General features: G+C 50.5%; 2 protein-coding genes across 2 annotated transcripts; both read right to left on the bottom strand.

The window, feature by feature from the left end:
• Nucleotides 1-549: 549 nt before the first annotated feature.
• Nucleotides 550-9558, bottom strand: LOC121333964 (cholesteryl ester transfer protein). Its single transcript, XM_041400806.1, has 16 exons — nucleotides 9414-9558; nucleotides 8338-8452; nucleotides 6665-6799; nucleotides 5970-6040; nucleotides 5487-5574; nucleotides 5313-5382; nucleotides 4971-5031; nucleotides 4299-4390; nucleotides 3887-4066; nucleotides 3427-3477; nucleotides 2895-3062; nucleotides 1431-1498; nucleotides 1270-1312; nucleotides 1113-1182; nucleotides 718-803; nucleotides 550-624 (listed from the first exon to the last, which is right to left on the bottom strand). The coding sequence occupies exons 1-16, from the start codon at nucleotides 9556-9558 to the stop codon at nucleotides 550-552; spliced, it is 1518 nt and encodes a 505-aa protein (XP_041256740.1).
• A 5596-nt stretch (nucleotides 9559-15154) lies between these two features.
• Nucleotides 15155-22367, bottom strand: HERPUD1 (homocysteine inducible ER protein with ubiquitin like domain 1). The gene is made up of 8 exons (XM_041400901.1): nucleotides 22222-22367; nucleotides 20630-20707; nucleotides 20469-20543; nucleotides 19304-19425; nucleotides 18737-18859; nucleotides 17766-18113; nucleotides 16803-16908; nucleotides 15155-16205 (listed from the first exon to the last, which is right to left on the bottom strand). The coding sequence occupies exons 1-8, from the start codon at nucleotides 22351-22353 to the stop codon at nucleotides 16038-16040; spliced, it is 1152 nt and encodes a 383-aa protein (XP_041256835.1). The 5' UTR covers nucleotides 22354-22367; the 3' UTR covers nucleotides 15155-16037.
• Between the last annotated feature and the right edge of the window lie 3277 nt (nucleotides 22368-25644).

A 25644-nucleotide genomic window follows, 5' to 3' on the forward strand; every position in this document is an offset into this window, starting at 1 on the left:
TGGGCACAAGATCTCTGCTATTGTACTGCACTGCAAATTCACATCCCGTTCACTTTTTTCAGTCACATCCAGGTCTTTTAGCATTACTGGTTCTAAGCTTACTTGGAGTTTGGTAATATCATTTGACTGGCTGCATTCTGTCAAAATCAGGAGGCTCTTGGTGGAAGTAAAACTCAGGATGAGAATGAAAGGTGCTGTATTTCCAAAATGTAACAACAGAGATGCCAAAAGGTGGCAAAACCCATTTCTGCTGTTTCCTAAGAGTGCTATCCCAAAGCTTGTGCACTTCAAGAGCCCAGCCCTGACTCCTAAGAGCACAAGACCTTTAAAGATCCTGAAAAAATAGTGTGGATTGAGGTGCAGACTTCAACATCTTTGCAGAAGAAGGGCTCTGTGGAAGCACAGTTGCACAGAGCCCAGAGCCTTTCTCAGGAAAAGGAAATAAAATTCAACCAAAACTGATTTAAAGCAGCTCATCTTTTATTTGGTCCAGACACAATTTTTCTGGTTGTACACAAGTTCCTGTGCTCCTCTGTGAAGGGATGAGCTCTATAAACTTTTCTCAAGAAAATTAAGGAGCAAATGACTCGGGAAGCCAAAGTCAAGCTGTACAATTACATATCCCTAAAAAGTGGGGAGAGAACAGAAAATATTATTTTAGTTCTTGCCACAATCCCAAAAGGGCTTTGAGAGCTGGGTAGTTCTAGCTCTGCTTACCTTTCTGGTAATGATCTCAGGATTTATGATGTCAAAGAGATCAAGCCTTTTGCTGTTCATCAGTGAAGTCAGAGCTGATCCAATACCTGTGGAATCAGCAAACCCATCCAGTTACAGGCATGTCCATCCTGGCTTGCTGCCTGTGACCAAAATTGTGCCTCAAGCCTGACAGAAAACTCACTTTTCCTTTCTCCCAGCCATTTACACAGGGTTCCTCATTCCCCAAGTGTGTCCAGCAGAAATTTCAAACAGATTTCAACAGAATTTCAAACAACAAATGTGGTTCCCCCCACTTCTCAGTGTTATTGATGTATTTTTTTCAATGTTCAGGTTTAGGAGATCTGATGTTAGACAATTTATGAAGCAGGTTGGCACTTCCCCAAATGAAAACTCACTTGAAGTTACTTCTGGAATGCCAGCAACCAAGATCATATTCTGCAGGAAGCTTTGTATGGATGGGTCCTCCTGAAATCCAGGAAATTCATACAAAAATGCTTTAAAAGACATTGTTTAGCCTCAAGTGGCTTAGAGAATACTTTTTTTAGGACTTACCTCACTTGGATCAGCTGTGCATTTAAATACTTTAATCTCTACACTGAAGGGAAGGGGAAAAAAGGGGAAGAAAAGTCACTAAGTGCTGCAGAGATCCTCTTTTTGTGCTGCTTTTAAACATGGGCCAAAAGAGGCAACTCTCACAAGAGAACAGTACTGACCTGGAGTCCACAGGCTGCAGAAGGAGTTTCTTTTCTGCATAGGTAGCTTGGATGGTGGCTGTGATTTCCTGCAGAGAGAACAGCAGGGTTCAGAGCCTTATTGCAAGGAGCTGCATTTGGGTATTTCGGGTTGTTTTCTAGGAGCCAGAGTTCAACATCCTTTTGGCTTTACCTCCAGGTATTGCTAGAGAATGCCAGCATTTTCCTTCTCCCTTTGCATGCAATGAACTCCCCCCCTCATTCCCGCAGCCTCAGCCTCTGGAGCTGCAGGCTGGCTCATCCACTGGACTTTGCTATTTTGCAAATCCTGCACAAGGAGGGAAATGGCTTTGTAGGGTGTTCTTTCCCAATGACATCCATCTCAACATCTGCCTGGGTGTAGGGAGAACAGCCTCAGGGCAGCCAGGGCTGCCACAGGCAGCCAATCCAATGTAAACCAAATTAACAAAAAAGAAAGCAATCTCTGAATTCTGGCCACTTGGGCTCATTGTCCTGCTGTTGTCTGCATGCAAACACTCATTTAAGAGGAACATTTTGTGACACAGTTGCAGGTCACAACCAGGCTTTTGGCAGTCCAGGAGTTCATCCTAGGAGCCAGAATTTTGGGGATCACCTCTAGTCCAGGGCTTCTGCAATCCTTGAAAGGTATTTCAAGATACCATTTGGGGCATGAGAAACAGCCATGCATATTTCCTCTAACACCCTGATAACATGGGATACTTGCTGAGAGAATTATTCTCAGCTGTGGTTTAACCTTTAAAATTGAGGGTGCCCAACCCTCAGGCAAGGATTTGGGTTGGTTTTGTGTCTGTCTCAGCCCACAGCTACAAGGCTGGACAAACACACTGATTTCCTGTGATGTTAACCATGACAGAGAAGCTGCTGGCATTTCTTTTTTCTTCTTCCTTAGGGTCACTGTAAAGCAGTTTGGGGTGAAACACAGCTTAATCAGGACCCTTTATACATGCTCACATAGAGAAAAGGATTATGTTTTGAGCTTCACATTCTTCCGAGCTTCATGTCCATTTCTGACCCAGCTATACTCTTAGTGGGGACCTGAGCTAGAATTTGGGTACAAGGAGAGTTCAAAATAAATACCTTCCCATGGTGCCTTCACTGTCTCCTAAAACATCTCAGTGACACTACCCTCTGTCAGATAAATGTTCATGGGGGCTCCTCAGAGCTTCCTGCTGCTTTGACCACCTTGCACACTGACAGTGGGCTGGCCTAGCTGAGGGGCCATTGAGCCAACGTGGTCACTACCATAATTTCCAGCCTCAAAGGTCTAAGGAACACATGGGAGTGTTAAAATAAACTGATTTTCCTTCTCCACCTCCCGTGGGTTAGCCACCCACCCTTCCCAAAGGGCTCCCTGCCATTGCTGTCCCTGCACACCAGGGATGGTCCTGGCTTGGGACAGAGCCTGTCCCGAGGTCTTCAGAGTCAGGAGGTGCCAGAACTGACCTTCTCCATGTACAGAGCCACCAGGGGTTCTTCTCCTGCCAGGAGGATGCTGACCTCCACTGCCACCGAGGACCTCACCACTGTCCCTTCAGGCTGGAAGGAAATCTGGGGCTGGGTGAGACTCCACACCTTGGCCACAGAGTCATTGTAGGAGGTGCCTTGAAAAATCTGGTCGAGTAAGGAGCACAAGATGAGTCAGGCTTTTTCCATACCAATCTCATGCCAACTCCTCACACAGCTGCATTCCTTTTGCAGTCCCCAGTTCCTCCTCCTGTTCACCCAAGCCCAATAGCTCAGCCAGGTGTTAGCTAATAACTGTGTTAACTAATAACAAATAACTGTGCCAGCATGGAAGATGGAGAAACCCTCCTTGCAAAGCACAACTGCTTCTCCATCAGCCCCTCTTCTTCTCCATCTGGCCCACCCAAGACTCAGATTGCCAAGGGAAGGACTCAAGTTGTTACAATGCAACAGGATCCATTTGAAATTTCCTCATTTGACAGGCAATGCTTTGAATAGGACAAAAAGTTACCCTCTGCACTGCCTTCCTCTGCGCTTCTGTGTCCTCCATCTCAAACAGCTCCTTCAGAAACAAACCAGAAACAGATTGTGAAAAAACAAAAGATAAGTTATGGTTGCTCCCAGTGCAGGCTGGACAGGCCAGAGCCCTGAGGTGGGGCCTGTGCCCAGGGCAGGACATGGCTGAGATCCCCCAGCTCCCACCCTTTTTTCCATCCCAGTGATCCCCCGGAAAATCACATCCCTCTACAATTTGGCAGACAAGTTTCCTGTCAGCTGCTGTTATCCTTCCAAGGAATAACTCTGCCCTCTTGATAGAAGGCACCAATTCTAGGACCACACGAAGTGACTGACTGTGGGTTTCTATCTTCTCCAGAAACCAGCTCTCACCAAAACACGGTATTTAGTGAATTTCTCACTTTCTCCCCAAAACATGATGTATGGGGTAAGGAGGGCACCCCTCTGGGAATGACCTGCAGTTTCTCCCCTCCGAGGGTCAGCACCAGCTGCCCATCCAGGAAGGCTGCTGCAGCCAGGGAGCTGAGGCTGTGCTCGGACAGCCAGAAGTAGAGCATCCGCGACTCGGTCAGCAGCGAGGGCGAGAAAACCGAGTCACTGAGCAGGCTGGAGTTGCTCTTGTACAGGACAACGCCCTGGAAAGGAAAACAAGTGTGTTGGCCACAGCAAGCAGCAGGGAGGCAGGAGAAAAAGCCAACACCTGCATTTCCAAGGCAAGGCAAAGGCCTGGCAGGACGCGGCCGGGAGCAGGTTGGCATCAGCCCCCGGCAGTGCCACAGCCCCACAGAAGCTGCCCCTCCGAGCCCTCCGGAGCACACCACGGCCAGAAAACCTGCTCAGGTGCCCGAGCAGCCTGGCTTCCTCTACCTTGTGGTGGGACTCGATGTATGTTGCTTTTATGACGGGATCTGATGCGAGGGAGATATCAACAGCGATGTCCTTGTCCCGGACAAAATTGGCTGCAGGGAGAGAACAGAAAAAGCTCCCACCAGAAACAGGGCCCTGAGCAGAGCTCATGACAGGCGCTTTTAGGGCTTGGTGCAGGGGGTGACAGGGATGTTGTGAGAGAACACAGGGTGGCATGAGGGTTCCCACTCCTTTGGATGCTAGTGCTGATCCTGCTGCAGCTCCCTGACTCTGTTTCTTCCCTGGGAAACTGGGATAATTACGCTCAGTTTTACATTCCACTCCTTTTCCCTGATATTTGGGAGTGGGGAAATCTCCAGATGGTGTACAGCCTCATGCCTGATAGTGCAGTACATGCTCCTGTTCTAGCTAACATTGGTCCTGCAGCATCCTGCACAGCTGATCACTACATACTGAACAGAAATTCCTTATTAATTGAAATGTCTTTGAATCTACGTAATCATCCTAAAATATCAACTGATGCAGAAAAATCCAAACATAACATTACTAAAGTTTATTTTGCTGCTCTCTGAGGGTTTGGGATCCTATACACATTTTTGATGGATGTGGTTACCACTCAAACATTAAAAGCTGTACATAAAAAAAGAAAGCAGAAAACCCAAGAATATTTACCTGCTAAATCAATTATAAAATTTGTCAGTGTCTGAGCAACAGCATTTATTTCCTTGCACACCTACAGGAGGAAAAGAGGGGGAAAAAATTAGGGGAAGGGGCAGGATTTTGCACTGTTGAGCAGAGCTGAGCCTCATTGAGGTCTAGGGGCTGTTGGTCAGAGTCCCCAGATAGTCTCAGGGTCAGCAACAGCTCTCGCTTTGCTCAAGCTGCTTTTTTATAGTGGATTCTACTTATTTGTCTTATTTTTCATGAGCACTAAGGTGTCACTGCTACTGTCTTGTGGGCAAGAAGAGTGTTTGGCATACACAGAGCTTTCCTCAGTCCCCAGGCTGATCTTACCTCCCTCTTGAGGACAAGCTTCAGAGTGAAGGAGATGAAATCTGTGAAGAGCTGCTTCAGCCAGCCAGGTCTGTGTAAGACAGGGAGCACACTGAGTCTGCACATTTGGGTGGGTGGCATCTGGGGACCAGCAGGGGGACAATAAATCTCAGTGTTTCAAGGGGTCAGACTCACTGCTTGTCTCCTTGGAGGTGAAGTGTGAGTTTGTGGAAAGTCAGGTAGCAGTCTGAAGCATCAGGAGCCACTTGGTCCTTTTGGCACACTGCATGGGATGAAGGAAAAAGAGAGAAAAAAAAAAAAAAAAAAAAAAAAGAAGATTTATTACTGAGAGGAGAGGGAAGAGGGCACTTTGCAGACACTGCAGGCCTGGAGAAGGACATCACTGCAGATGCCAGCTAGGGCTCCTCACGTCTCCCAGGGGATGCTTCCAAAAGACTCCACACCCTGCCAAGCTGGGGCAGGTGGGGCTACCTTGCTGGTCTACCAGGCACCCTTCTTCATCTGGATAGCTGCCAGCTGCCCTGGCTCCTGCCAGCAGAGACTCAGCTGTCCCCTAACATGGCCAGCAGAACCTGGAGAGTACATGCAACCCACAAACCAGAGTGGGGAGGGAATTTAGTCACATTGCAAAATGTTTGGGTATTGCAGCATACTTACTCAGATTGATGTTTAGCTGGAGATCAATGGAAGACTCAATTTCAAAATCAACTGAATGAAAAAGCTGCAAGCTGTAAGAGCAGAAGGGGGACATTCAGGAACCTGAGCCAGGAGCAGCTTCTCCCTGACAGGTTTTATAACAGCTCTCACACCTGGCCTTGCACTGCAATGGGCCAACCCCCAGCACAGCCCAGCCCCTCTCAGATACTCTGGCTTTAAATCATGGCAAACTGCTGCCTTAGTGGCACTTTGGAGCATCAATCCCTCCTTTTTATCCACTCAGAATTTACAGAGCAACGAAGTGGAGAGGCCAAGTCAACTGCTATGCCTTGGCCATCTGGTCTTGTCATGCAAGGTGAGGGCAGAAAGGCAGAAAGCAAGGTGGGCTTAGAAGCACTGCTGGGGTAGAAAATCCTGTCTCAGGCAGCCACCAATGCAGCCAGAGAGACTGAAGAGGGCAGCTCCAGCTGTGCTTGGGAATGGTGCTGAGCAGAGGTGGGAATGGTGCTGAGCACATGTTGGGATGGTGCTCAGCAGAGCTGCAGGGGTGCTCAGACAAGTAGCAGTGGTGCTCAGCAGCTGCAGTGGTGCTCAGCAGCTGCAGGGGTGCTCAGCAGAGCTGCAGTGGTGCTCAGCAGCTGCAGGGGTGCTCAGCCAAGTTGCAGTGGTGCTCAGCAGCTGCAGCCCCTACTCACAACCAGGCCCCGGCGTAGCCGTAGCTCAGGGTCCCTTTGAAGAGCGCTGTCACGTTTCTGATGGAGATGTGGATGGCACTGTCCTCCTTGAGCTCCACCTCGCTCCTCTCGATGGACAGATCGTTGACCTGGATGCTGGGAACAACAGAAACAGAGTTTGTCCCCAGCCCAGAGCTGTTTGCTGGGATTGGGCAGGACAGGTTTATTCCTGGGGAATGGGATCTCTGAGGGTCCCCTGCAGTGCAAATCCTGCTTTTGCAAAATCAGATCTGCAAATCCCTGGGCCAGGCACAAGGACAGTGACAGTGATGCTTGTGCTTCAGCCTTGGTGCACTGTGCGATATTTGGATACAAGGTTTTGGAATTATTTAAACAGGAAACATGGAACAATGCTGTCACCAGGATATTTTATGAAAAATCCTTTGCTAGGATTTTTCCCTCCTGAGGAGCTGAGGGCCTCAGGAAAGAAATGTAAACAATAACTATCTGCTGCTGTGGAATGCAACAGGTGCAGCTGTGATTGTTGTTTCTAATTAATAATTTCATATTGGTCGTTTCTAATTAAGGGCCAATCACAGATGCAGCTGCATCAGACTCTGAGAGTCACAAGGCTTTGTTATGCATTCTATTCTTGCTCTTTCTAGCTTTCTGATGAATCCTTTTCTCTCTATTCTTTTTGTATAGTTTTAAGGTAGTATTTTAATACAATATATATCAAAATCTAATAAACCAGCCTTCTGAAAACATGGAGTTCAGATTCTCATCTCTCCACTCACCCTGGGAGCACCCCACAAAGCAGACACAGCACAATGCAACCCTGTTTTGTTGCAGTGCTCTGTGCAGCTGTGGTCAGGGCAGGAAGTCTGTTCTTCTGCTCTGTGAGTACACCACTGGATTTGTGGTCCCCAAATAAAAGTGAGTAGCACAGCGACAGCCAGCCTGGTTTGTCACAAAGCACAGCCAAGTGACATCCTGCTGGCAGGGGCAGCCCCGGATGGGTCCCCTCTGCCTCTCAGTGTGCCTTGGGAACCCTCTGTCACCGGTGCCACAGGTGCCCCAGCCCACAGGGCCATTACTCCCCATCCCCATTGTCAGAAATAAGCTCTACACGCTGCCTTCCCACTCAGCTGGGAAAATAAATAACTCCCAAATAACACATTAGCAGCCTAAACCTTAACATGCAAATTGTCTGCGAGGCTTGGATCCAAAACTGTGTCTGCCCCAGCCCAGACCTTTGCTTTCACCAGGAACTGCTGGGTCAGAGCTGCCTCCAAGGCCGGTTTGTGGTGCCCTCTGTGCCCGTGCCCTCCCCTGCAGACACACAGGTACACGGGTGCACAGACACACAGGTGCACAGGTACACAGGTACACAGATACACAGGTATACAGACACACAGGTACACGAGTACACAGGTACACAGGTACACAGACACACAGGTACACAGGTACACGGGTGCACAGACACACGGGTACACGAGTACACAGGTGCACAGACACACAGACACACAGACACAGACACACAGGTGCACGGGTACACAGACACACAGACACAGACACACAGGTGCACAGGCACACAGACACACAGATACACAGACACACAGGTACACAGACACACAGATACACAGACACACAGACACACAGACACACAGACACACAGGTACACAGGTACTCACTCGCTCAGCCCGTAGGCCACCCGGCCGAGCAGCCGCATGGACCTTTCCCCGGTGATGTTTGGGAATTTGGCGTTCCTGAAGGCTGCTTGGATGACCTGGGCCGTTTCCCGGTTCACTGTGGGTGGAAGAAAAGGGCAGGGATGTCAAACTGCAATTTGTCCTGGCTGCAAAGCCAGATCTGCACTCTGGATTAAAGCACTACAGAAGGCTTTTAGCTGAGGCATTTGCGTTGGATCCAGGAAGCACTAGAAGTAGTTTCAGAGTAAATTAAAAAAAAAATTTTAAATCCCTATCTGTGACAGCTGATGGCAGCAAGGGACAACAGCGTGTGTGGCTCTACAGCCACCAGTGGGATCTGTCCCAGGGAGTCGTGGCCAGCTTTCACACACCTCAGGAGCAGATTTGGGAAATGGCAAGGCTGTGCTCATCCTTACACCACACAAGCTGTTGACTTTACCCCAGTGCCTTGCTTCGTTTCTGCTTACTTGTATTGCAGTCAGCTCTGGGCTCTACAAAGAAAAAATTCTGAAAAAGTTTCTGTGTCAATTTTCCTAATTTTACACAGCCCATTCCAGCCTCAGCCTCGGGCAGATTCCTTTACAGGACTTTTTCCTTCCAGAAATACCCTGTTAGCTCAGCCCAGCATGAATAGATCTTTCTCTGCATGTGCCACTGTCAGATGGGACAGGACAGAGCTGTTCTCACCCTCTACAGAAGAATTAAGTTCTTCCCCCACCTGCAAAGCTCCCAAGTTCTTGCAAATAAGCCCACAGCAGGCAAGAACCTGATCCCCCCTTCTGCAGACTGACCCCAAGAGATGAGATTGCAATGAGGAGAGCAATCAAGCACACATTTGTTCAAGCTCTTTCATCATGCCAAGCCCCAGCAGGAACAGCCCTAAAGCCTTTGGGCTGGGAACGATGTTCAAGCTCCTTTGCCTGCTCATGCTTTAACCTGTGCTCCAGGCAGGTGTTTACACAAGAGGCAGAGGAGCAAGAAACCCCCTCCCCTGGCTGATCTGTCACTGGTTTCTGGCAGAGCTGGGGCAAAGCCAGCCCCAAGGAGCAGGCACTTACACAGCAACGCCGCGGGCTTGGTCATCCTGCAGACGATCCCCGTGCCTCTGTAGGGAAAGGGCCCAAACTCGCAGGCTGCTGCTGCGTGGACAAGCCCCAGCAAGATGCTGAAGGTCCCCAGCACCATCCTGCCAGCCCAGCACATCCTCAGCCAGAGCAGAGCTGATGAGACCAATGATTCTTGACGGAGGCAGAGGCTGCTTTCATACCCCCAGAGCCCACCCGAAGCAGGACATGACCAGCTTCCTCCACTTATCAAAACTCATCACACATTTCCTAATCTTCCTATAGTTTCCTTAACACCAGTCATGTTGCACGCTGCCTTCCTCCCTCAGCAGGAGTTTGGGCTGCAGGGCTTGGTGCTCTTGCCAAGACTGCTTTAACTCAAGACACGGACACACCAGGGTGGGTGGAAAAAGCTGGAGGGGGATGGAGAGTGGAGGAGGATAAAGTCAAGGGAGCAGCCTCACGTGCTGCCTCAAGCCACTTCATCATTTTTTCTTCATGCAGAAATATTCCTTATTTTGTGTTCCTGCAGTAATTCCCCAGCAAAGCCCTGCTTGAAAGGTGCTTCCATCATTCCCTGCTCCTGCTTCCACTGATTTTATACACACCGGGGGGAAACTGAGGCACACTCCTGGGATGGGGGTGTTTCCTGCTGCCACTGGGTGAACCCACATCTCCCACACCCCTGGAAAGCTCCGTGACCACAGGACAGGGATGTTTTTTGCCTCTTGTCTGGGTTTGTGAACAGTCTGATTTGCCACCATCCCACCAAGGCAGAGCTTTCCATGCACCCAGACTCTCAGCTGCTATTTGGGGAACATCAGAGAGCCAAATTCACCTCCACTCCTTGTGCACACCTGCCCTGTATGCCACTGCCCTCCTGCACCCCTGCTGTGCTGCTGGGGCCCCTCCCAACCCCAAAACACCCCCCAGCACAAAACAGAGTGGGGTTATGTCAGACAGGAGGCTCACAAAAGCTCCCCTGAACCTTTTCGCCAGAAAAGGCAGAGGGAGAAGGACAGGTGAGAACCTGGCAGTGCTGCAGGAGCAGCCTCAGTGCCCTGAGCCAGGCGAGGTGCCAGCCTCCCTCCTGCCCCTGGCAGATGCCTCATCCTCCCTGAGCAGGGTGAGCACATTTCCTGCGGGGTCCCTGCTGTCCAGCAGCCCCCACCCTGCCGTGCTGTTTTCTTCCTGAGTTGAGAAAGTGAACGGCCTCGGGTACCCCATGGAGGCACTCACGGTCACTGACCCCGCGGGAAGGCGAGCATCTGCAGCTTCCTCCAGGCTTCTCCAGGAGAGCAGCGTGGTGGCCATGGACAGGCTGCCTGCTGCCAGCCCAAAGTGCTTTACAAATGAGCAGCTAATTGTTGGAAACACGGTGTACAAAGGCAGCAGGTGCTTGAGCAGCAGAGCTCCCACATGGCATCACCTCAGCTGCCACAGCATCCCCGCTGCCCTGGCCAGGAGAGCTCTTCCCAGGGCAGCTGCACAGAGCCTGGCATGGTACAAAAGGAGTGGAATTCAAGAGGATTTAACTCTCTAACAGCTTTATTTTCTGTCCTCTCAGTTTAAGGGGTGTGGGCCCAGTGGCCAGTGCCTGGCACAGAGGGAATCCTGCAGGCCCCAGGAGAACACAACCACTCCTTTGCCCAGGGCAGCAATCCACATCAGCATGGAGGAAAGGGAAAAGTGGCACTTCGACACAGGGATATTTGTCACCAGGGTAGATACAGGCACAAAGTCCAAGACCCCAGCCCCACTGTGCTGGTGGTGGTAGATCCAGTGCATTCCCAGCCCCCCTAGGGGCCAGCTCCCCTGCCCCAGCACGGCTGCAGAGTCTGCAGAGAAAAGGTGAACAGGGAACTGCTGGGCATTGACCTCCAGTGGGAACAGGAAGGCTGGAGCCTTTCTGCCTACAATAGCAAAAGCATGTGGAACACAGAGATGCTGTGAGCATCCTTGTCCTGGAGTAACCAGGCAGAGGCCAGGGCAGCAGGGATACCACAGCCCACCCTCCTCCCAGTGCAAGGTCAGGCTAGGACAAGACAGGTCAGATTTAAAAGCCTAAGGAAAGGTTAATTTTGGCTAGCAGGAGGCAGGGCAGGCTTTAAACGCCAAAGAAAAGTTAAACATCCAAGCTGGAGAGGGGATGCTGGAAGATGTTTTGATAAATACTTGCTGTGTAAGGCTTTATCTGAAGGCCGCGCACGCACACATGTACTCACCACCTTGCTGTGCACTGTCCTGTAACTGGGGTTGTTTTTCCCCACGTTGTCCAGGGCAGAGGTACATCACAGTGCCATTAATCTTTGTGCTGCATTGACCAAAACATTCGGAGTTACCCTGCAGATGCTTCCTGAGAGCCTTCCAGGTACGCTGGCTGCACCCGTCAGCAGGACGGGCCCAGCAGCACTGCCAGGACTCACACAGGGCAGCTCAGCCCTGGCATGGCAGCCCAAAGACCACTGCTCCCATCTGCCCTAGATGTTTATAAAATGGAGACAAAAAACATTCAAACAAGATTTATTTTTTTAAACTAGTTAAATCAATTAAAGCCACGCAATGTTTGAATACAGATTTCGTGATGCGAAATGAAATTGGTATTACCCAAGTTACTCTCAAAATTTTAGACAGAGTAACCTGGAATCCACCATCACATTAGATAAAGGAGTCTCCATGGGTGATGTCCTGACCCCCTGGGAGGGTTCCCCCACTGCAAATCCAAATTCTCCTGATGCCAACTCAATTCCTTCTCTTCTGTACCAGTGTCACCCATAACAACCTCTAAAAAGAAAAAATAAGCTGGCACACATAGGTGGCCCTAGATCAGCCCAGGCTTTTCACAGCTGAGGGTGCCCAGGGCAGCTGGAAGTGCAGCCACCTGCATTTCTGTGGCACTGGCAAATCCAGGCTGAAAGAGCAGCAAATCCAACTTTCAGTGCTGCTGTAAGAAACTGGGGAGGTTCTTTTGCAGGAAAAGCCCCTGAGCAGACACTGAGCATGGGCCCAGAAGCAACATTTCCCAGGATTTGTCCAACCTCCCAGCAGGCAGCTGAACATGAACTCACTGCAGGTTTGTGAGGGGCTGTCACACCAGAGCTGGTTCACCCCCACGATATCACTCCACTCGAAATTCACACCACACTGAACACTAGCAGGCATTTCAAGAGCTATTCCTGTGCAGCAGAAGGGCTGGAGGGAGGTGATGAAGATGCAGTTGGCACGTTTGGTAACAGTGGGGGAGTGCTGGGGTGGCCTCTGAGGAGACTCAGTTTGTGGGCACTGCTTTGCAAATGCCACCAGAGCCACAGCTAGAAATGGATCACGGGACAACGAGCAGAGGGAGGCTGTAACACTCAGCTGGGCACTTGCACAGCTGTTGGCATGGCCCTGGCTGCTGAGAACAGGGACAGCAGGCAAGTCAGTGCATAAATGAAACAGCTCTTTAGAGAAAAGAGGAAGCCACACACAAACACAGCACCAGCTTATCTGCTCAGCAGCAACCTCATTCTCATGAGCTTTATGCTCCCAGAGCTGAGGACAGGACCATATCCGTAGTGACAAACAGGACTTCAGTGGCTCCCCAAGTAAGCAGCCTGTTAGGAGTTTCCACAACAAGAACAAAGATGTCTGAGAAAAACAGATTGTACATTTTTCTCCACCTTGTTTCTCAGTGGGGACAGAGAACTGCTCTCAGCTAGAGCTGCCAGAGTGCATCAGGGGACAGAGCAGCAGAGGAACTGGCTAAAAAATATCCAGGAACTGGATAAAGAGGAACTTTATCCTGCTGCTCACTTTGCCACCCCGTGGGCCTTCAGAGGACTTTCCCTGCCCCAACCTGCCTGCCCTTGGGAGCCCTACACAGGCTGCTGCAGCTCACATGCAGAGGAGCTAAAGCAGCAGCAGAGTCAGAGCTTGAAGTGTGAGCCAAGGCAAACCCAGCCTCCTAAACCCACAAGCCTCAAGGCCCCTCCTGGTCTCTCAGCCTCTGTCCCAGCAGAGGGGACAGCCTTGCCCTGGAAGATTCAAGGCTTGTGTTTGCCTTCTGTCTGACCTGGATTCCCTCATTTCCAGGGCCATGGCCACTGGCACCCAGCTCTGTCCCCTTCCCTGCCATCCCTCCTCACCGTTACACTGACATCTCTCCAAGAGGAGCTGCCTCAGTTCCTTTCATGCCTCAGTTGTCTCTGCTTGCTCCCAGGGTCTCAGGCACCCAGAGGCACCCACTGGTCAGGGCTCAGTGACAGGGTTAGGGCCACCCCAAACTCCCAACTTCCCATAACACCAGGCTGGCTCAGTCAGAAGTGCCTGGAACCCTCAGACAGGCACTGTTCCCTCACATCCCAGCGCTCCTGCCCGGGTGCACACCGCTGGCAGCTGCCTCTGCAGGATTACACAGGATTTACTCCCACATTTTGCTGCAGTCACAGCTCTCATCCACCCCAAGAGCAGAGGTTCTGCATTTCACAGAACCATTAAGGAAATCTCCTCTAAGGTCCAGGACTCTCACTGCCTCTCTGCAGTGGCATTAGCTACATTTCATTAGTATTTCAACTAGGTTAAAATCCATCTGCCCTGCTCCCGGGAACAGCAAAAGCTGCAAGACAACAGATGTTTTCTGTCTCAAATTTTCAGACTAGAGATTTCACAAGTAATCCAGCATTATATGCTCATTGTCTTAACCACACCAAACCAGTTTATTTCTGGCTGCCAGGAACTGCTCTCTCCTGCTCAATCTGAGCACAGGCACAGCTCAGTTGATTTAAGCACTTTGCCAAGACACCTGAGTGATGCTTTGGTACATCCTGGGGGAGAAAACCCACAATCCACAAAGCAGCCTCGATGTGGAGCACACCCAGTGCAGCAGCTGAGGTGTGAGCTGCAGTGTCTAGGGTGGGGGATTGGCTGTCACCCACCCTGTGCCTACCACAGGGACAGGGACACTGACTGTGATGTTGGAAAAGCCTGGGGATGCCTCTTTTTGGGGGAGTGCAATTCCCAGAGCAGCACCAGCCCATTATCAAGGCAAAAAAGAGCAGGCATCTCCTCCAGGAAAATCCTCTAAGGCTTATGCAGGATATATCTGGGGCAACAAAACTGACCTCCTCTCAAATTATTTCATCTTAAATACTTCAAAATTATTTTACCACTGTCCCACCCATCTTCCAAGTCTCCAGCAAACTGAAGATATGGCAGAAGAAAACAAGCCTGGAAAAGAATTTGTACAAATCAAAACCAGCACCAGGATTAAGGGGCTACCACAGGCAACACCAACAAACTATGTCCAACATTAGTCTGATCTGACATGGCAAGATCAAGCATTACCTGCTGTAACTCCTGGTCCCAATTGATTGGGACCAAAATTGGCTCCTCAAATTGTCCTGCCAAGTGCAGGCAGCAGAGGAAAAGAGTGACAAGTTCCAGGAGTGGCAGCTGCTCCTAGACAGCACATTTCAAGCCGAGTCAAACTCTGAGCCAAGACTGTGTTGTAAATCCACCACGAGTCTCAGGCAGGGTTCAAGCCCAGCTTCCCAAATACCTACAGAATCACCCATTTCAACATGCCCATGGCCTTTCTGTTACCAGCTTCCCATAAGCAAACTCCAAACTATTCAAGGCACTTTAGCAGCTGAAGAACACAGCTGGGCAAGGAACTGAGTTAAGCACCTTTTCTCCTCATATCCCAAGTCCCTCATCATGACATTTGAATAAAAAATAGGCAAGAACACACCCTGTGCTTTAGAGAATATATACAAATATGGATATAAATGCCTGCAAATTTTATTGCAATAACAGCCCTTAACCATATCAGAAATTAAAGGGAACACAATGAAATAATACAAGAGGAGTTGCACTGGAGTGAGAATGCAAAGTTGAATACAGGAATTTGACTGCTTTAACTTCGCATCCAAAAGCGGAGAAGAAGTTTACATTTTGCATAAGTTTTTGCTAAATATATTTATACTTGAACACACTCTTCCCCCATGATCTGGCAGCAGGGCAGAGGGGAAGGGGGAATTAAATCTTGAATTTAAATTATCTGAATTTGGCAACATGAAATTTAGTCTGCAACTCCACTGAGGTAATTGCTCGTCCACATCACCATCTTACAGTCCTCCACTTTGCCCAACAAGGAGATTGCACAATACATTCTTCATAGGGAAATATTTACAAAGAATATTTAAAATATTGAAGCAATTGAACAACAGATCTTTCCTAAAAATCTGCTAATGCATATCTAGCAATTTTTGAGATCCTACACTCAGTGTAATTAAAATAGCATTTGAAACATTCCAACAGGAATCACATTGCACAGAAGAAGCAATTTGCTTCCCTAACATTTTTGCACACCCGCTCAGAGCCTGTGCCTTTAGTGCACAAGTCCACAATGCCAAGCCTCTACATAGGTACCTAATAAATGCTATGGAACAAAGTTCTTTGGAATGAGGACAAGCATCTCAGTCCCTGGGCTGTAATGATGTAAGGCTTCCTGCAGCTTTATTTGCTGGGTCAGTGAAAGCCAGAGGAAGTGCCATCCCTTTCCACGCCTGCTCTGGAGTTGGTGTCTGGTTCTCTCAGGTGTCCACTGCAGTTTCAGACAAGCAGATTGGTGACAGATCAGTTACGGGTCAGTCCAGGCCCTTCTGGAAGGAGGGAGGCAAAGAAAGTCTTGAAAAAAACCCACACCGTGCTCATGAGTGAAGGGCTGGCCTGCTGCAGCTCTTGGAAAGCCTGTCCCTCATCAGGAGATGCCTCAGACTCATTTGCTCTGCCTCCATTTTCCCCCTGTCAAAATAAAGGATATTTGGTAAGGAAACACATTAGAAAAATCTGGCATCAAACTGTGGTTTTGTTGTTTTTGTTGCCAAAACGTCACTGTTTGAATATAAAATTTTTCAAGTAGCCCCAGATACAAAGTCAAAAGCCCAAGCTGCACATGGACATTACAGGTTAACTCACACTGGTGTCCAGAAACACTGTCCAGGACAGCCATCAAGCACCAGATCAGGTGAATTATGCATTTACAGCTAATTAACTTTCATTGACATCAGAACTGTCAGCTTGAAATGAAAGACTTAAACTGCTTATAGACAAATCCTACAGAGGTGTAGCCTGAACCCTGCCCTCAGTTACAAACTGTAACAGACCACTTCCCACTACAACTTCCTAAAGGACAGAAGCAGCTAAAAGACAGTTCACCAAAATATTTCAGGGTGAAGGTTAAGGAATTTACTACACCAATGGAGGACTCAGGTGGCAATTATTCTCCCATACTGTCTTACAGACGTTTCAAAAAAAGATTTTTTTTTCTACTACACAATTATTAAACCAAAAGCAAAACTTCCCAGGGTTTCATGATTTAACAATACAGCAAGACAATACCTGAAAATTATTGTTCTGGTCCTGGTTTAGAGCAGCTTGAGGAGGAACATTGCCTGGGAAGGGCGGAGCTGGTCTTCGTCTAAACGGGAACCGTCCAGCATGGTGCCTGGGGAAGGCAACAAATTAATTAATTAATTAATGCTGTTTCAACATTACTCATCCTGTTACACAACAGCTCTACATCTGACTGCTCAGAGCTGCTGGCAACCATCAACAGTAAAATTGATGGACTTTCAGTGGAACCATTAACCTTCAACTCTCCAAGTGTACACAGATGTTTGAAAAGCTGCTCCACTTCTAACTCCTAGACCTGCAATTCAGACACCTGCATCACTTGTTCCACAGGTGATCAAAGACTTTAAGAGGACAGATCATTTTTCTCAGATAAGACGTCCCAAGCATAGCAGCTGAGGGTCCATTATCTCTGTTTTCATCCTAATTATATTCCCCCACACAGAGAGGTTCAAAGGCAGCTCAGGACACTCCACTCAGTTCAGCCTGGTCTGCTCTAAGAGGGGCAGCACAGCAGAACTCCATGGATGCATGACTGAAACAGCAAGAGTGAGACCCTCTTCCCAGACTTCAGCTACTAATTTCCCAACAGTAAACTGTAATTTTCTACACTGAACCTAGAGGTTTGTCTGTTCTATGCTGCTGAGTTGCTGGAGCTTTACAACTGGGGCTGCTTTGATTTAAAGTAGTTTTCTGAAATAGAAAGACAGCCACACCAGAAACAGCAAGACCTCAGTGAGATCAGCCACATTCTTAATTTAATCCAGACATAGGCTTAATTATAATTTTTCTAAATACTGAGTTATACCAGGATATAGAGGAGTGGTTTGCCCTTTCCAGGTCCAAGAGTCCTATGAAGCTCAACCACCAGGAAGCTGAGCTTCCTGAGCACAGAACTCAGTACTTCAGTGAAACCCTTCTGAACAGCAAATATTGACACCATACACTTACAGATACATCAGAACAGTGCCACCCATGACGAGGAGGAGTCTGCTGACACTGGAGTAGAAATAGACCATGTTGACAAAAACATATAACAGTGTTGCTGAGTAGAGCCAGTCCAACCAGTCTCGATTGCCACCCTCCTCATCTTCCTCCATGAGGGGCCCCCCTTGGGCATTCATCCTCAAGTTCTGGTCAGCCACTGCATTAACCTGAGCAGCAACATTCTGGTTTCCAGGCTGGTTTTGGGCAGGAAATGGGTCTGGGAGAGGAGCTGGAGGTGTCACTGGTGCCACTGGTATCTCCTGAGAATGCCGTGCACGGGATGGGTCAGCAGATGCAGCAGTAGAAGCCAAGCTGGAACCAGAGAACAAAGCACAGAATGAGGCTCAGTCAAATCCTCTCACTCCACACAGGCCCTGTGTGTGAAAGCCTGTCCATCTGTAGCAATAGAGTCAGATCACATGCAAGTAGAAAGCATTAAGTTTAGAGGCTACAGAAGCATTATAAACAAGTTTTAGTTCTGCCCACAACAATTGTACAATGACTTCAACAAATCAAACCAGGCACCCTCCCCTTTATCAACAGTAATGTCAATACTTCACAAAAACAATTTAGAGCAATCTGCAGGTAGTCTAAACACCTTCTGCAAGTCTCAGCTTGACTTATCACTGATGTCCAGTCAATGCTGTATGCACTTTGAGCAGTCAAAAAAAAGAACAAAGGCTCATCAGCAGGATCAGATTTACTCCAGATTGCCCTCCCAATGAAGAGTCAGACAGGCAATGGGCAAGATTCAGAACCACTGCCCTGAACAGCAGCAGGCAGCACAGTTAGGGGTACAATCCCACAACATTCAGCACAAGTTATGATGAAAAAGTCTCCAAGCAGCATCAAAAGAGGAAGAACTGCCAGGAGCTCTCCAATTTCTTGCATTACAGTTTCTACTTCCTACTGGCAGCTTGGAATAGAACACTTACTACTGCATGTAATACTGTCTTGCATAAATCTGCTGGAACCAGGACATCTGAAGCATGCTGTAGGTTGTGTAAGCAGAGAAGCCAGGAGCCACACTCTGGAAGGGATGCCCAGTTGTTTCCAGCCTTGGTCAAAATTTGAACACATTCATTAACAAACATTGGACTAACAGCAAGAGCAATTTATTACAGAAAAATGTGAATAGCTTCTGCCATTTTGTGCACCCAAATACAAAATTAATTCTTCCTTCTAGACACCTCTTTACCCACATGAACAAAGGAAAGACTTTTCTTCCTAATGAACCAAGCAGTGCATTTTCTTTTAGATCCTTGGAAGTGTTCAAGGCCAGGTTGGACACAGCAACCTGATCTAGTAAAAGGTATCCCTCATGGCAGAGGGTTGGACTAGATGGCCTTTAAAGGTCCCTTCCAATCCAAATTATTGCATGCCCACCAAAGCTTTTATATGAAGCCTCATCATACATGGCCCATGGTCTGTGGACTTAGGGCAATATACATGGCATCAACACAAACACACCACCTTAAAAATGTACATAAAATTGTATTTACCCATTACTGGCATCTGCTGAAGAGTGGACACCTGAAGAGCTCCTCAACCTTCCACCATTTGAGGAAGACACATCTGATTCCTGCCTGGCTTCTGATGGTGACTTGGGCTGATCAGCTTTAACCTACAGACAGCAGGGCAGCCAGTGAGGTTTACTCAGGATACCACAAACACTTCTTGCAAAAAGTCTGCAACCCACAAAGTATGCCCTGGTTTTAAGACCTATTCCTGCACAGCACCTCAGTGCTGCCCCTGCCCTTGGGCATCACACCACAAGCACCTCTATCAGTATTTTAAACCTTCTGGAACCAAATAACTGGGATGCAAAACTGTTTTGATGCTACTCCTCCCTTTAACAAGATCTATACTGTATTTGTTACTTCTTCTGCACACATTCAGTGTCCATCTTGCTATAAAAATATAAAATACAAAAGACACTTTGGCTTTTTCCTATGGAAAAATTTGTACTTCTCATACAAACTGCTGTACACAGCTCAAGGGCTGTCCTGTGGTGATATATCTGACACCCAGCCAAAGGTGGCTCACATCTAGCAGCCAGCAGGCATGGGTAGGGCTAGGTCACAGTGCCTTTGATGGGCAACAGGAACACACCTCTAGAAACCTTTGCCCAGCCACTTTAAAGAAAGAGTGAGTTTTGGCCATTTGTACTTGAGACCAGACCATCCTGAGCTCAAGCTCTAAGGCTGAGCCTGGAGAGAGGAAGCCAAAGATGAGTCATTAATGGGAGCAGCTGAAGTGTCTGCAGTTCTCAGCCTTCTGCCTCCCCACAGAGATCAGAACCACTTCCCTGCGCTTCTCTTCTGACCACAAGCTTGGTTTGTCCAAGCATGCCTGGGACACAGCAAATCATCATTCATTTAATAAAACTGAATCTACCAGAAGGCATTTCTCCCCTGAGCAGCACATCACAACTAGATTTTTCTTAACAGATACCATGAGAATCTTTACTGATGACCTGTAGAGGCAATTTTTTCACTCAGCTTAATCCAAATACATTCTTACACTCCCAAACAAATTACCACAAAGTAATAGTGCTGTTGTGCTAATAGGGAAACCTGCAGTAAAAGGGAACTGTAAAATGGTCATCCAACACTTCTTGTTTTCAGTTACAAGCCCAAAACTCAGAGTTAACTTAAGTTTCATTACCTCTGATTTGGTTCCTTGCACACTTGCAGGAGTCTTGAAGTTGTATACCAAATGAAGAGCATGCAGCTCCCCATGCTGAAATATAAGGGAAGATCTATTAAAAAAAAAAATTCCCTTCTCTGGGTATATTTCAGCATATCATAAAAGACACTTTTTTGTACCTTTGGCAACAATTCTCCCAGACAGTGGTGATCAAGTAGCAGCTTCCCAGAATAAATCAGCTTTTGGTCCTCTTCAGGCTTTGAAGAAAGAAAACAAGGAATAGGGTTACTTGCTCTGCCAAGCATTAACCAACACAGCTTACAGCTGGTGGGGAAAGGCACAGAGCTTGGAGCATCCCACATGCTAAGGTGCACATCTAAGTTCAGCTGAAGTTCTGGGAACAACTGAACGCCCAAGTGGGATATTATCAAGGTGCAAACCTGCTAAGAATCCAAAGTCCCTCAGGCAAAGAATTTGGTTATGTGCTATATCTCTTACAGTCCCAACACAAACATTTGTATGTCTTAAAGACAGAAGTTTGGAGTTCTATCTAACCTGATCAGCACCAGAGGTGGTGTCAAGTAAACCTGTTACAGCCCATCCAACGGGACCCAGCTGCTCTTCACCAGGAGCTGTTCCCAGCAGCTGGTGGAGCACATTGAGCCTGTTTCTGGCTGATCACCACGCTGCCAGGGACAGCATGGCCAAGGCACGGGAATCAGGCATTCTCCCCAGCAACTAGTGACAGGACAAGGGGAAACAGCTTCAAGTTTGCAGGGCACTCTCCAGTTGGAGATTATGGAGAATTTCTTCCTGAAGGAAGAGCTAAACATTGAAATGGGCTACCCTAGGAAATGGAGTCACTATCCGTGGAAAACATGAGTACAGACACGGCATGCCACAGCGTGGCTTAGCAGGCACAGCGGCACTCGGTGCCCAAGGTGGAACTTGCAGGTCTTTCCCAAGTTTATCGGCTGTGCGAAGGCCGCGCACGCTGCCGCGGGAGCGGCGCTCACCGCGGCTGCGGTCCCGCGGCTCGGGGGGCAGGCACCGCTCAGCATTCCGGCCTCCCGCTCCCCGGGAACGCGCAGTGTGGCTTAGCAGGCACAGCGGCACTCGGTGCCCAAGGTGGAACTTGCAGGTCTTTCCCAAGTTTATCGGCTGTGCGAAGGCCGCGCACGCTGCCGCGGGAGCGGCGCTCACCGCGGCTGCGGTCCCGCGGCTCGGGGGGCAGGCACCGCTCAGCATTCCGGCCTCCCGCTCCCCGGGAACGCGCCCTCACCGCCGCGGGATGGGCCCGGCCCGGCCGGGTGCGGTGCCCGGGCGCGGCTCCGGGGCCAGCGGGCGCTGACGTCCCCGCACAGCTGCGGGCCGCGCCGTGCCGGGAGGGCGGTTAATGATTAACCGCGGCCGGGCCACAGACCAGCCCCAAAACAGCCCCAGCGCGGCTGACGCAACCGGGACCAGGGCACCCCTCGGGGCAGCCACCGGTCCCGGAGCCCCGCGAGAGCCCCACGGCAGCTGCCGCGGCTGTCCCGCGGGGAGCCTGCCAGCCCAGCCAGCCCCCATCACCCCGGGGAGCCTGCCAGCCCAGCCAGCCCCCATCACCCCGGGGAGCCTGCCAGCCCAGCCAGCCCCCATCACCCTGGGGAGCCTGCCAGCCCAGCCAGCCCCCATCACCCCAGCCAGCCCCCATGGCCCAGCCACCCAGCCGGGCTGCGCGCAGGGACCCGCCCGGCGCGGCTGAGGGAACAGCGGGCTGTGCACTCACCGGCGCGTCGGGCAGGAGCCGGCGCAGCTCGGTCTTGAGGCGGCGCACGGTCCAGGCAGGCTGGGCACTGAGGTGGAGGTCGCGGTGCCGCTGCGCGGGGCTCCGGACCAGCAGCGACAGCGGCGCTTCCATGGCGGGCGCCAGGCGGGCGGTGATTGCAAAACCTCCCCGGCGAGAGCTTTATAGGGGCCCGCCCCGCCGCAGGGCCGCGGTGGCTGCGGCTCATTGGCCGCAATGAGGGCAGGGGCGGGGGCTGCCACGTGGGCCAATGGGACGGAGCCTCGCGTGCAGAGCCGTGAGGAAACGGAGGCGCTGATTGGGTGGTGCCGGGTGAGGGGCGGGGCTATGCGGTCACCACGGCGACCGTGACCCGCCCCGCCCGGGCCCTGAGGGGCGGAGGCCATGGCCGGGTCGGTGCCGCTGTCCTGTGTCTCTCCGTCCCTCCTTCCACCACATCATCCCCGGCACCAATGCCGCTCTTAGCGATCCCTTGCTTCGCCTTCCCTCTCCCCTGGCCCTCCGGAGCAGCACAGCTCTGTGGAGCCCCGCACGTGCTGCATGCACAGCCTGATCCCGGTGAAATATCCCCTTTTTCCCTATGGATATTGTACCCGACCTGTGTAGCTACCTCAGCAGGTTTGCTGCGGGCTTTGTGTGCACAGCACAAACCGTACTTCTGGGTGGAGCCAAAAGAAGTGTGCAGAGATACTGGGGAAAGTTAATAATAAATGACGTTTTTACTAACTAAAAAAAAAAAAAAAAAAAAAAAAAAAAAAAAAAAAAAAAAAAAAACCATGAAAATGTGGACCAGCAGCTTCTGAGCGCCCCTCCTCTTGCCCATCTTCCTGTGAGATGCGATCCAGCCCGAGAAAAGCCCGTGGTAATGATCCTGATGCACCAGGAGGGGGTTTTCGCGTCCTTCCAAACAAAGCCGTAGGAACGTGAGGCGCCGGAGTTATCTCTCCGCACCAGGTATTTATTTACTCTGCGTGTTTCAGGAGCTGCTCGGTATTCCTTGGCAGCCAGACCTGTTGCCCAAAGGCACGGCTGAGTCTGCAGCCAAGACTAGATTTTGCAACCAGGAAAGGCGCTCTGCCGCGGGGATGCATCGCCCCGCGGCTCCCGGGAAGAGCCGAGCCCAAGGGCAGCGCTGCCGTGGAGCCGACAACGCAAAATCACGAAGAAATGAGCTGAGCCTGGGTCTGCTCGGGTGAAGCCTCCACAGCGGCCGGGGTACGTCCTTGTGAGGGTGGAGAGTTCGTCGGAGCCCATTCCTCTCTCGCACCCACATCCCGCAGCGAGCGCTGGGGCTGCACTCCTGCGGCTCTGTCCTTGCTGTCCCTGGGAGGGCTCACTGCCCAGGTGGGCTTTGCCTCCCCAGCTTCTGCTCTGAGTCCCTCCAGCCCGAGGAGATGCTGCCAGAGCTATTTGCTGCTCTTGCTCCATCAGCACAGATCGTGATGCCCATCCCTCGGCTCCTGCTGGCAGTGGGGAAAGACCAACGCAGTGTCCAGGGCCACCCTTGCCATTGCCAAAGTCAAGGTGACTTTGCTGCTCGCCTGGTTGCAGCCTTTGTTCAGAGCACCAGGCGAGTTCCCATGGGTGGCAGGGACAGGGTAAGGCCGTGCAGGTGTTGGAGTGGAACCAGGATCAGGGACTCTGTGTGTTTTATCTGGGACTGCCTGTGCTGTTGCTGGCCCCTGGACCAGCTGCACAGCTGTAGCCACAGCACCGATCCTGCCTTGAGCTCCTGTGCTTCTCCTTCATCACAGACAAGCAGGGCACAGATCAACTGAGCTGCTTTCTGCTCATTCCATGTCTGAGCCATTGCTGGGGAAAATGCCTGCTCACAGGACAAGCTTACCTGAATCCAGCACTGACCTGGCTTGGAGCAGGGGCTGGAGGAACAACCTCCTGAGGCACCTGAGTGCTAAACCTCAGCAGCCCCCCTCCATGTCGGGGGTGCTGGAGCCCCCAGAGAGCCAGGCCCTCACCCACTGCAGCCAAGAATTGGTGGATCTGGAGTCAGTGGACACATCTGGACATCAGGTAGCACATGCTCCAGTTCCAGAGGCTGATTCAGAGCTCCAGGGACTGAGGAAAAACAAACATCCTGATACTGTCTGCTTAACTTATCTCACTCTGTGGCAGCAGATAAGGGGCCACAGCACAAACCAGAAGGTGTGACCAGCACAGCACCCCACTGTCCTGCTGAACAATTAACTCCAATTTACCAAAACTGGAGATGAAGGGCTGCAAGCTGCTTTTGTCGCCTGCGTAAATATTAACCATGGAGTAAATCAGGATTATCTCTCTGAACTTAACACAATTACTCTGTTTTAAAAAAACCAAACTAAACTGGGGGGGGTGAGTGGGTATTGCTGATGAGTTTACAGCTCTGTTTGTGGTCAGGCTGGTTTTCATGGCGTGGCAATCTCTTAGCACAGCGGGAGGAGAATTTGCCAGCACACGAGGAGATGCCCCACGGTCTCACAGCCTGGTGTGCTCCTTTGCTCACCCAGGCACAGTGACACAAGGGACAAGCCTGCCAGGAGCCACAGAGCAGCTAACACCGACCTGGTGCTGGAGGAGTGCCGGGGTGTGATACAATTTTGTCCTGACCAGATGTTGCTCCCTCGGCCAGGACAGGGCAAGGATCACAGGGCAGCAGAATCCAGACAAGCCCAGCTGATTCTCTGGGCTTGGTTCGATGTGTTTTTTCTGTTGAAAGCACTGTGCTCGTTGGGTGTCTGGCTTTAAAAACTGCTTCATGGTGCTGCAGTCATGGCCCCTTTGGCTCCAAAATTCCTCAGAGTCCATGAGCAAGAGTCTGGTTTTGTTCAGGCTCTGGGGCTGGTGACCCTGGTGTTGGCAGGAGGGAGCTCACAGTGTGCTCTGGCATCACTGGCAGAGCTGCACTGCAGTGGGGTCTGCAGGGAAGGGCTTCTCTGGCTGTCCCTGAGTGTTTCTGTGCCCGAGCAGAGCCAGTTCTGCCAGGCAGATCCCACGGGCATCACCTGTGGACACAGCCTGGCAGCACAGAGGAGATGTGCTCTGGCTGCACATCCTGGCAGCCTGGTGCTGGGACGGGCACGGCGAGGCTTTGCCACACACCCGGTGAACTTGGTGTTCGCTCAGCTGTTCCACTGCTCAGTAAAGCAAATCATCCCCAAAACAATGAACCTTCCCTGGCCCACCCTGCTCTGGGGCAGCATGAAATTTCCCTGCCAGACAAAGGAGAAAAGCCAGGGCGAACCAGGAGGCAGGGAATGAGGGACACAGCTGGCAAACATCCCCTGCTACCAGGGTTGCCTCTGCCAAAGGCCACTACACCGGTGGCACGGGAAGCCGCCTGCCAGCACGGGGAAATGCAGGGATATTCCCGGGCGGGGCCGAGGCTTCCACCGGCGACACTCTCGGGGA

The sequence above is a fragment of the Onychostruthus taczanowskii genome, unplaced genomic scaffold (assembly GCF_017590055.1).
Source record: "Onychostruthus taczanowskii isolate IOZ18803 unplaced genomic scaffold, ASM1759005v1 scaffold18, whole genome shotgun sequence".
Classification (NCBI taxonomy): Eukaryota; Metazoa; Chordata; class Aves; order Passeriformes; family Passeridae; genus Onychostruthus; species Onychostruthus taczanowskii.

What these genes read in the sequence shown, in the direction of transcription:
- LOC121333964 (XM_041400806.1), bottom strand. Translation starts at nt 9,558, where the DNA reads ATGTGCTGGGCTGGCAGGATGGTGCTGGGGACCTTCAGCATCTTGCTG. An exon ending in CAAGCCCGCGGCGTTGCTGT is followed by an intron (nt 8,453 to 9,413) that starts GTAAGTGCCTGC and finishes TTCCACCCACAG; the next exon opens with TGAACCGGGAAACGGCCCAG. An exon ending in TTTTATAATTGATTTAGCAG is followed by an intron (nt 4,391 to 4,970) that starts GTAAATATTCTT and finishes CTCTCCCTGCAG; the next exon opens with CCAATTTTGTCCGGGACAAG.
- HERPUD1 (XM_041400901.1), bottom strand. Translation starts at nt 22,353, where the DNA reads ATGGAAGCGCCGCTGTCGCTGCTGGTCCGGAGCCCCGCGCAGCGGCAC. An exon ending in AGACAGTATTACATGCAGTA is followed by an intron (nt 18,114 to 18,736) that starts GTAAGTGTTCTA and finishes CTCTGGTTCCAG; the next exon opens with CTTGGCTTCTACTGCTGCAT. An exon ending in ACCAGAACAATAATTTTCAG is followed by an intron (nt 16,206 to 16,802) that starts GTATTGTCTTGC and finishes TTATTTTGACAG; the next exon opens with GGGGAAAATGGAGGCAGAGC.